Below are 12003 nucleotides of genomic sequence, written 5' to 3' on the forward strand. Positions count from 1 at the left end.
TAAAAGTTGAATGTACTTATCAAAATTTAAACGAAAACATGTAATTTCTATACCAGTAAATGTGTGCTTCAGTATTATTTTCTTTGGAATATGTGGTAATGTATAAACGGGGGAAACGCCTCCGCTCTGCACACTACCTTGGAAAAATTAACTCCACGGAAGGACTCCGCTATCCGGTCGTCCATTAATACCAAGGTAATGTACAGAACGTCGGCGTTTAGTCCTTACTTAATTACATTATATATGTAACCTAGGATGGATTTATGTATATCGCACGTCACATTTTAATCCTGATAGAAGGTATTTTATCTTGGCCTCAAATCTAACACAAATGTGAACAAAAGTTCAAACATAGGGGAAATGCACGAGGTGCTGATGAGTGAGGAAGAGAGCAAGAGCAAGGAAAAGAGAGAGAGGGTGTATTTCATTGTCCTGTGATGAATAAAGAAACATTGAACAGGTGTCCCTGAGACCAAAAGAGAGTGGGGAGGCAGAGCTGATGACAAAGCTGGTGACAGACTACACCCACATGTCAGCATGTCACAAAGACAGAGGGTATCTGTGGATGGCACCTGGTGCTCCCGTGCCCTGTGTCCGGCTGTCTCAGACTGATGGCCTGACTCGCTCACAGTGGAAACTTGGCAGTGTATATTAAATCGGCGGGGTGGAGATAATGGCCATGTCGTGTTCCACTCTCCTATGCATCAGGTGACGGGGGCTTGGCTGAGATTCAACTCAACTGTCTGTTCCCACTCACACCCTGAGTCTTCAGATGATTGATTGGCCATCCAAATGGATCAAGAAGACGTAGGCTACCTAACGCTCCCCCCACACACGGCTCAACTTACTCTTCTATTCAGGACAGTGGCCCCATGCTGTAATGGTGCTAGCAGCACAGCAGAATGCTGAGAAGGCAAAGTAATAACAAATCAGGCAGCAGGAACATAAATATTATTTATCTTCCTCCCAAAAATAAATACAAAGAAACAATCCCACCAGCTCCATATACTGTCAAACCTCGGGACAAATTGTTGGTTATGCAGTACATGAAAATGAAATGAATAACAGTGTGGTGCCGGGAGAAGGAAGGGAGGTGGAGATATACGGGCCAACCCATGTACCCACCCCTCTCTGCATTGGAATTCCTTGCACATCCCTTGGCGCTTACTCATGCCCCCTCAGACAATCCGCCGTTCCCCTCTCCATGTTTTATGGATGGGCTTTCCTCCCGGCACGCCGATTAAGGGACAATCAAATCCTAGGCCGCCTCCCGGCCCACGGATCCCCGTCTCTGGAGGAACGTCTGGATATAGGCTCCATTAAAATTTCTGTATCCTGTCAGAGCGGGGACACCGACTCCTCCCCCGACCACAGACACAGAGGCCTGGGTGAAATTAAACTTACACTCACAAGAGAGATACTAATACTTCATGGATATGGGGTGGATTGGTATAGGTCTGGATGGATATGGTAGGTAGATGTATGGGGTTCCACCTATAGGAGAAAATAGCCTATCCCTTCTCATGCCGCAATTCAATGAGACCCAGTGTGCTATGTTCATATTCAGAGGGCGTGTACACATGCAGTGTGAGTGAATATAATGAATAGCCTCTGTAAACAGTCTAATGAGTGTGAAGCTACATGTTTACGCTGTCAATGAGCAGCGGATTAGCGTGATGGAAATAACACACTGCAAGATCAACTGGTCTCAATCAGTGTGTGTGTGTGGGGGGGGGGCATGTTCCTGCACACAATGGCACGTGCCCATCTGTACAGAAGCATACACACCTGCAGGAACATACCGGAACACGTACCGACAAAGACAAAGATCCCAGACACTGATTGAACAGAGCATCTCCTCCTACCAAGCTTCTAATCCAATCATGTCTCGTGGCCTGCGGTCAGTGGGAGCTACACAGGCTAGCTGAGAGAAAATGAGCAGGGACTCAGTGTTGCTCCCCACCCCACTGGGCTCAGTCCATGAGAGAGAGACAAAAAGAAGAATAGAATAATAGGTGGAGGGAGATGAGAGAAAGATGGAGAGTGACAAAGTATATATATAGAAAGCGGAGAAGATGATGAGAGAGTGAGTAAAAAAGGTAGAAGTGGCTAGCTAGAGGATAGCTAGTGGAATCAACTACGGAAAACTTTTCCGACTCCTCATCTCTGACGGTAAAGAACTGAACAGTATGACAATCGAACAAAAGACGACATATGTTCGGCCGTCTTTCTCATTTCCTTCTCCCTCAGTCTTCTCCTCTCCCTCAGTCTCCCCTTGCTGAAATCGTCAATTGTCTGTGACAGGCATACAAAAGCAGACGTTTGTGGGGGGGAAAATAGGAAAGCAATGCTGACTTATCTTCTCTGCAAGACCCTCATTAGTCTCGGAGTGGCTATGAACTCATTTTCTCTATTGTAGTCCTGCCACTTATGAGTGTGTGCTGTCAATCTCCTGGATGAGGGGAGTAATTATGAGGGGGAGTGGTTCTGAGACTAAGAGACGGGAGTCAGAGAGAGGCGGTGCAGGTATTGGCTGTGTCACTCAGCAGCTCTCGTAAAGGATACCTGGTGTTTACAGCACGACCAAGAGGCTCATGCCTGGGAGAGAAGAAAAAAAAACGGACACTCAAAATGGCAACCTGTAAAGCACGAGGGCAGGGCTAGTTTAGTTTTAGGGTGGAGCAGGATTTGAGGTCTCGTGTCAGGTTTCAATGGGGGGAGTAGGGTACCTCAGGTTCCCCGGGCTTAGAAAGGTAGATGGCACTCCTGTGGCATGCATCGTCCAGACACACTGGGAGAAGGTGGTCCTGGAACCCATCTCCATCTGGAAGAAAAAGAGAAAGACATGAATAAAACAAGGAGCAACAAAAAAAGCAGGATGATGGGAAAACTGAAATGAACAGAGACAGAACAGCGGAGGTAAGAGTAAAAACATTCAATCAGAGCACCGAGGAAAGAAAGAGAGAGATGGCAGGTGGGGAGAGAGTGAGTGAGGTAAAAGGTGAACGAGAGAGACTAATACAGTAGTTTCACAATCGGAGCGAGCTTGTCAGTCTTTATTCTGTGTTATCATCCACTGATGTTTACTGTCAGACCAGTAGGATGGCACTGGCTCCCATTGATGAACCACATTACTATTCAGATAAAGAGAGAGATATGAGGAGGAGGACAGAGAGATAGGAGGAGGACAGAGAGAGAGGAGGAGAGAGAGATATATATAGGAGGAGGACAGAGAGAGAGAGATAGGAGGAGGACAGAGAGAGATATATAGGAGGAGGAGGAGAGAGATATATAGGAGGAGGAGGAGAGAGATATATAGGAGGAGGAGGAGAGAGATATATAGGAGGAGAGAGATATATATAGGAGGATGAGAGAGATATATATAGGAGGAGGAGAGAGAGATATATATAGGAGGAGGAGAGATATATAGGAGGAGGAGGAGAGAGAGATATATAGGAGGAGGAGGAGAGAGAGATATATAGGAGGAGGAGAGAGATATATAGGAGGAGATTGATATATAGGAGGAGGAGAGAGAGAGATATATATAGGAGGAGGAGAGAGAGAGATATATAGGAGGAGGAGAGAGAGAGATATATAGGAGGAGGAGGAGAGAGATATATATAGGAGGAGGAGAAAGAGATATATATAGGAGGAGGAGAGAGAGATATATAGGAGGAGAGAGCGATATATAGAGGAGGAGGACAGAGAGATATATAGAGGAGGAGGAGAGAGATATATAGAGGAGGAGAGAGCGAGATATATATAGGAGGAGGAGAGAGCGAGATATATATAGGAGGAGGAGAGAGCGAGATATATATAGGAGGAGGAGAGAGCGAGATATATATAGGAGGAGGAGAGAGCGAGATATATATAGGAGGAGGAGAGAGCGAGATATATAGGAGGAGGAGAGAGCGAGATATATATAGGAGGAGGAGAGAGCGAGATATACAGGAGGAGGAGAGAGCGAGATATACAGGAGGAGGAGAGAGCGAGATATATAGGAGGAGGAGAGAGCGAGATATATAGGAGGAGGAGAGAGCGAGATATATAGGAGGAGGAGAGAGCGAGATATATATAGGAGGAGGAGAGAGAGAGATATATAGGAGGAGGAGAGAGAGCGAGATAGGAGGAGGAGAGAGAGCGAGATATATATAGGAGGAGGAGAGAGAGAGATATATAGGAGGAGGAGAAGAGAGATATATATAGGAGGAGGAGAAGAGAGATATATAGGAGGAGGAGAGAGAGAGATATATAGGAGGAGGAGAGAGAGAGATATATAGGAGAAGGAGAGAGAGATATATAGGAGGAGGAGAAGAGAGATATATAGGAGGAGGAGAAGAGAGATATATAGGAGGAGGAGAGAGAGAGATATAGGAGGAGGAGAGAGAGATATATAGGAGGAGGAGAGAGAGAGAAATATAGGAGGAGAGAGAGAGAAATATAGGAGGAGGAGAGAGAGAGAAATATAGGAGGAGGAGAGAGAGAGATATATAGGAGGAGGAGAGAGAGATATATAGGGAGGAGGGAGAGAGAGATATATAGGAGGAGAGGAGAGAGATATATAGGAGGAGGAGAGAGAGAGATATATAGGAGGAGGAGAGAAAGATATATAGGAGGAGGAGAGAAAGATATATAGGAGGCGGAGAGAGAGATATATAGGAGGAGCAGAGAGAGAGACATATAGGAGGAGGAGAGAGAGATATATAGGAGGAGCAGAGAGAGAGATATATAGGAGGAGCGAGAGAGAGATATATAGGAGCGAGAGAGAGATATATAGGAGGAGGAGCGAGAGAGAGATATATATAGGAGGAGGAGCGAGATATAGATATATAGGAGGAGGAGAGAGAGAGAGATAGGAGGAGAGAGAGATATATAGGAGGAAGAGAGCGAGATATATAGGAGGAGAGAGAGCGAGAGAGAGATATATAGGAGGAGGAGGAGAGAGAGATATATAGGAGGAGGAGGAGATTGATATATAGGAGGAGGAGAGAGAGAGATATATAGGAGGAGGAGGGAGAGATAGATATAGGAGGAGGAGGAGAGATATATATAGGAGGAGGAGAGAGATATATATATAGGAGGAGGAGAGAGATATATAGGAGGAGGAGAGAGAGATATATATAGGAGGAGGAGAGAGAGATATATATAGGAGGAGGAGAGAGAGATATATAGGAGGAGGAGAGAGAGAGATATATAGGAGGAGGAGAGAGAGAGATATATAGGAGGAGGAGAGAGAGATATATATAGGAGGAGGAGAGAGAGATATATATAGGAGGAGGAGAGAGAGATATATAGAGGAGGAGGAGAGAGAGATATATATAGGAGGAGGAGAGAGATATATAGGAGGAGGAGAGAGCGATATATATATAGGAGGAGGAGAGAGAGATATATATATAGGAGGAGGAGAGAGCGATATATATATAGGAGGAGGAGAGAGCGAGATATATGTAGGAGGAGGAGAGAGCGAGATATATAGGAGGAGGAGAGAGCGAGATATATAGGAGGAGGAGAGAGCGAGATATATAGGAGGAGGAGAGAGCGAGATATATAGGAGGAGGAGAGAGCGAGATATATAGGAGGAGGAGAGAGCGAGATATATAGGAGGAGGAGAGAGCGAGATATATAGGAGGAGGAGAGAGCGAGATATATAGGAGGAGGAGAGAGCGAGATATATAGGAGGAGGAGAGAGAGAGATATAGGAGGAGGAGAGAGATATATAGGAGGAGGAGAAGAGAGATATATAGGAGGAGGAGAAGAGAGATATATAGGAGGAGGAGGAGAGAGATATATAGGAGGAGGAGAGAGAGAGATATATAGGAGGAGGAGAGAGAGATATATATAGGAGGAGGAGAGAGAGAGAGATATAGGAGGAGGAGAGAGAGAGAGATATAGGAGGAGGAGAGAGAGAGATATATAGGAGGAGGAGAGAGATATATAGGAGGAGGAGAGAGAGATATATAGGAGGAGGAGAGAGAGAGATATAGGAGGAGAGAGAGATATATATAGGAGGAAGAGAGCGAGATATATAGGAGGAGAGAGAGCGAGATATATAGGAGGAGAGAGAGCGAGAGAGAGATATATAGGAGGAGGAGCGAGAGATATATAGAAGGAGGAGCGAGAGATATATAGGAGGAGGAGCGAGAGATATATAGGAGGAGGAGAGAGAGATATATAGGAGGAGGAGAGAGAGATATATAGGAGGAGGAGATATATATATAGGAGGAGAGAGATATATATAGGAGGAGAGAGATATATATAGGAGAGAGATATATATAGGAGGAGAGATATATATAGGAGGAGAGAGATATATATGTAGGAGGAGAGAGATATATATGTAGGAGGAGCGAGAGATATATAGGAGGAGGAGAGAGAGATATATAGGAGGAGGAGAGAGAGATATATAGGAGGAGGAGAGAGAGATATATAGGAGGAGGAGAGAAAGATATATAGGAGGCGGAGAGAAAGATATATAGGAGGCGAAGAGAGAGATATATAGGAGGAGCAGAGAGAGAGATATATAGGAGGAGGAGAGAGAGATATATAGGAGGAGCAGAGAGAGATATATAGGAGGAGCGAGAGAGAGATATATAGGAGGAGGAGCGAGAGATAGATATATAGGAGGAGGAGCGAGATATAGATATATAGGAGGAGGAGAGAGAGAGATATAGGAGGAAGAGAGCGAGATATATAGGAGGAGAGAGAGCGAGATATATAGGAGGAGGAGCGAGAGATATATAGGAGGAGGAGCAGAGAGAGATATATAGGAGGAGCAGAGAGAGATAGATAGGAGGAGCAGAGAGAGATAGATAGGAGGAGCAGAGAGAGATAGATAGGAGGAGGAGAAGAGAGATAGATAGGAGGAGGAGAAGAGAGATATATAGGAGGAGGAGAAGAGAGATATATAGGAGGAGAAGAGAGATATATAGGAGGAGGAGAAGAGAGATATATAGGAGGAGGAGAGAGAGAGATATATAGGAGGAGAGAGAGAGATATATAGGAGGAGAGAGAGAGATATATAGGAGGAGGAGAGAGAGAGATATAGGAGGAGGAGAGAGAGAGAGATATAGGAGGAGGAGAGAGATATATAGGAGGAGGAGAGAGAGAGATATATAGGAGGAGGAGAGAGAGAGAAATATAGGAGGAGGAGAGAGAGAGAAATATAGGAGGAGGAGAGAGAGAGAAATATAGGAGGAGGAGAGAGAGAGATATATAGGAGGAGGAGAGAGAGAGATATATAGGAGGAGGAGAGAAAGATATATAGGAGGAGGAGAGAAAGATATATAGGAGGAGGAGAGAAAGATATATAGGAGGCGGAGAGAGAGATATATAGGAGGAGCAGAGAGAGATATATAGGAGGAGGAGAGAGAGATATATGAGGAGGAGCAGAGAGAGAGATATATAGGAGGAGCGAGAGAGAGATATATAGGAGCGAGAAAGAGATATATAGGAGGAGGAGCGAGAGAGAGATATATATAGGAGGAGGAGCGAGATATAGATATATAGGAGGAGGAGAGAGAGAGAGATAGGAGGAGAGAGAGATATATAGGAGGAAGAGAGCGAGATATATAGGAGGAGAGAGAGCGAGAGAGAGATATATAAGAGGAGGAGAGAGAGATATATAGGAGGAGGAGGGAGAGATATATAGGAGGAGGAGATATATATAGGAGGAGAGAGATATATATAGGAGAGAGATATATATAGGAGGAGGAGAGAGAGATATATAGGAGGAGGAGCGAGAGATATATAGGAGGAGGAGAGAAAGATATATAGGAGGAGGAGAGAAAGATATATAGGAGGAGCAGAGAGAGAGATATATAGGAGGAGCGAGAGAGAGATATATAGGAGGAGGAGAGAGAGATATATAGGAGGCAGAGAGAGAGATATATAGGAGGAGCAGAGAGAGAGATATATAGGAGGAGGAGAGAGAGATATATAGGAGGAAGAGAGCGAGATATATAGGAGGAGAGAGAGCGAGATATATAGGAGGAGGAGCGAGAGATATATAGGAGGAGGAGAGAGAGATATATAGGAGGAGGAGAGAGAGATATATATAGGAGGAGCAGAGAGAGATAGATAGGAGGAGGAGAAGAGAGATAGATAGGAGGAGGAGAAGAGAGATAGATAGGAGGAGGAGAAGAGAGATATATAGGAGGAGGAGAAGAGAGATATATAGGAGGAGGAGGAGAAGAGAGATATATAGGAGGAGGAGGAGAGAGAGAGATATATAGGAGGAGGAGAGAGAGATATATAGGAGGAGGAGAGAGAGAGATATATAGGAGGAGGAGCGAGAGAGATATATAGGAGGAGGAGCGAGAGATATATAGGAGGAGGAGCGAGAGATATATAGGAGGAGGAGAGAGAGATATATAGGAGGAGGAGAGAGAGATATATAGGAGGAGGAGAGAGAGATATATAGGAGGAGGAGAGAGAGATATATAGGAGGAGGAGATATATATATAGGAGGAGAGAGATATATATAGGAGGAGAGAGATATATATAGGAGGAGAGATATATATAGGAGGAGAGAGATATATATGTAGGAGGAGCGAGAGATATATAGGAGGAGGAGAGAGAGATATATAGGAGGAGGAGCGAGAGATATATAGGAGGAGGAGAGAAAGATATATAGGAGGAGGAGAGAAAGATATATAGGAGGAGCAGAGAGAGAGATATATAGGAGGAGCAGAGAGAGAGATATATAGGAGGAGCGAGAGAGAGATATATAGGAGGAGGAGAGAGAGATATATAGGAGGCGGAGAGAGAGATATATAGGAGGAGCAGAGAGAGAGATATATAGGAGGAGCGAGAGAGAGATATATAGGAGGAGCGAGATATAGATATATAGGAGGAGGAGCGAGATATAGATATATAGGAGGAGGAGAGAGAGAGATAGGAGGAGAGAGAGATATATAGGAGGAAGAGAGCGAGATATATAGGAGGAGGAGAGAGAGAGAGATATATAGGAGGAAGAGAGCGAGATATATAGGAGGAGAGAGAGCGAGAGAGAGATGTATAAGAGGAGGAGAGAGAGATATATAGGAGGAGGAGGAGAGAGAGATATATAGGAGGAGGAGGAGATTGATATATAGGAGGAGGAGAGAGAGAGATATATATAGGAGGAGGAGAGAGAGAGATATATAGGAGGAGGAGGGGAAAGATATATAGGAGGAGGAGGAGAGATATATAGGAGGAGAGATATATATAGGAGGAGAGAGAGATATATATAGGAGGAGGAGAGAGAGATATATAGGAGGAGGGAGAGAGAGATATATAGGAGGAGGAGAGAGAGAGATATATAGGAGGAGGAGAGAGAGATATATATAGGAGGAGGAGAGAGATATATATAGGAGGAGAGAGAGAGATATAGGAGGAGGAGAGAGATATATAGGAGGAGGGGAGAGATATATAGGAGGAGGAGAGAGAGATATAGGAGGAGGAGGAGAGATATAGAGGAGGAGGAGAGAGATATATATAGGAGGAGGAGAGAGAGATATATATAGGAGGAGGGAGAGAGATATATATATAGGAGGAGGAGAGAGCGATATATATAGGAGGAGGAGAGAGCGAGATATATATAGGAGGAGGAGAGAGCGAGATATATAGGAGGAGAGAGCGAGCTATATAGGAGGAGGAAGCGAGATATATAAGAGGAGGAGAGAGCGAGATATATAGGAGGAGGAGAGAGCGAGATATATAGGAGGAGGAGAGAGAGAGATATATAGGAGGAGGAGAGAGAGAGATATAGGAGGAGAGAGAGATATATAGGAGGAGGAGAAGAGAGATATATAGGAGGAGGAGAGAGAGAGATATATAGGAGGAGGAGAGAGAGAGATATATAGGAGGAGGAGAGAGAGATATATAGGAGGAGGAGAGAGAGAGATATATAGGAGGAGAGATATATATAGGAGGAGAGAGATATATATGTAGGAGGAGCGAGAGATATATAGGAGGAGGAGAGAAAGATATATAGGAGGAGAGAAAGATATATAGGAGGAGCAGAGAGAGAGATATATAGGAGGAGCGAGAGAGAGATATATAGGAGGAGGAGAGAGAGATATATAGGAGGCGGAGGAGAGAGATATATAGGAGGAGCAGAGAGAGATATATAGGAGGAGCAGAGAGAGAGATATATAGGAGGAGCAGAGAGAGAGATATATAGGAGGAGCGAGAGAGAGATATATAGGAGGAGCGAGATATAGATATATAGGAGGAGGAGCGAGATATAGATATATAGGAGGAGGAGAGAGAGAGATAGGAGGAGAGAGAGATATATAGGAGGAAGAGAGCGAGATATATAGGAGGAGAGAGAGCGAGATATATAGGAGGAGGAGCGAGAGATATATAGGAGGAGGAGAGAGAGATATATAGGAGGAGGAGCAGAGAGTGATATATAGGAGGAGGAGAGAGAGATATATAGGAGGAGCAGAGAGAGAGATATATTGGAGGAGCAGAGAGAGAGATAGGAGAGAGATATATAGGAGGAAGAGAGCAAGATATATAGAAGGAGAGAGAGCGAGATATATAGGAGGAGAGAGAGCGAGATATATAGGAGGAGAGAGAGCGAGAGAGATATATATAGGAGGAGGAGCGAGAGATATATAGGAGGAGGTGCGAGAGATATATAGGAGGAGGAGCGAGAGATATATATAGGAGAGAGATATATATAGGAGAAGAGAGATATATATAGGAGGAGAGATATATATAGGAGGAGAGATATATATAGGAGGAGAGAGATATATATGTAGGAGGAGAGAGATATATATGTAGGAGGAGAGAGATATATGTGTAGGAGGAGAGAGAGATATATAGGAGGAGGAGAGAGAGAGATATATAGGAGGAGGAGAGAGAGATATATAGGAGGAGGAGAGAGAGAGATATATAGGAGGAGAGAGAGCGAGAGAGAGATATAGGAGGAGAGAGAGCGAGAGAGAGATATATAGGAGGAGGAGCGAGAGATATATAGAAGGAGGAGCGAGAGATATATAGGAGGAGGAGCGAGAGATATATAGGAGGAGGGAGAGAGATATATAGGAGGAGGAGAGAGAGATATATAGGAGGAGGAGATATATATATAGGAGGAGGAGATATATATATAGGAGGAGAGAGATATATATAGGAGGAGAGAGATATATATAGGAGGAGGAGAGAGAGATATATATAGGAGGAGGAGAGAGAGATATATATAGGAGGAGGAGAGAGAGATATATATAGGAGGAGGAGAGAGAGATATATATAGGAGGAGGAGAGAGATATATATATAGGAGGAGGAGAGAGATATATATAGGAGGAGAGAGAGAGATATATAGGAGGAGGAGAGAGAGATATATAGGAGGAGGAGAGAGAGATATATATAGGAGGAGGAGAGAGATATATAGAGGAGGAGGAGAGAGAGATATATAGAGGAGGAGGAGAGAGAGATATATATAGGAGGAGGAGAGAGAGAGATATATATAGGAGGAGGAGAGAGAGATATATATATAGGAGGAGGAGAGAGCGATATATATATAGGAGGAGGAGAGAGCGAGATATATATAGGAGGAGGAGAGAGCGAGATATATAGGAGGAGAGAGAGCGAGAGATATAGGAGGAGAGAGCGAGCTATATAGGAGGAGGAAGCGAGATATATAAGAGGAGGAGAGAGCGAGATATATAGGAGGAGGAGAGAGCGAGATATATAGGAGGAGGAGAGAGAGAGATATATAGGAGGAGGAGAGAGAGAGATATAGGAGGAGAGAGAGATATATAGGAGGAGGAGAAGAGAGATATATAGGAGGAGGAGAGAGAGAGATATATAGGAGGAGGAGAGAGAGAGATATATAGGAGGAGGAGAGAGAGATATATAGGAGGAGGAGAGAGAGAGATATATAGGAGGAGAGATATATATAGGAGGAGAGAGATATATATGTAGGAGGAGCGAGAGATATATAGGAGGAGGAGAGAGAGATATATAGGAGGAGGAGCGAGAGATATATAGGAGGAGGAGAGAGAGATATATAGGAGGAG

At 44.2% G+C, this 12003-nt stretch overlaps 1 protein-coding gene across 1 annotated transcript in view; it reads right to left on the minus strand.

Annotated features, from left to right (window-relative positions):
• LOC135547521 (T-cell immunomodulatory protein-like) overlaps nucleotides 1-12003 on the minus strand; it is a 131711-nt gene that overhangs the window by 80034 nt on the left and 39674 nt on the right. The window contains exon 9 of the mRNA XM_064976600.1: nucleotides 2730-2824. Coding sequence (XP_064832672.1) covers nucleotides 2730-2824 — 95 coding nt within the window. The remainder of the gene's footprint in view (nucleotides 1-2729; nucleotides 2825-12003) is intronic.

Source organism: Oncorhynchus masou, chromosome 1 (genome assembly GCF_036934945.1).
Source record: "Oncorhynchus masou masou isolate Uvic2021 chromosome 1, UVic_Omas_1.1, whole genome shotgun sequence".
In the NCBI taxonomy this organism is placed as follows: domain Eukaryota; kingdom Metazoa; phylum Chordata; class Actinopteri; order Salmoniformes; family Salmonidae; genus Oncorhynchus; species Oncorhynchus masou.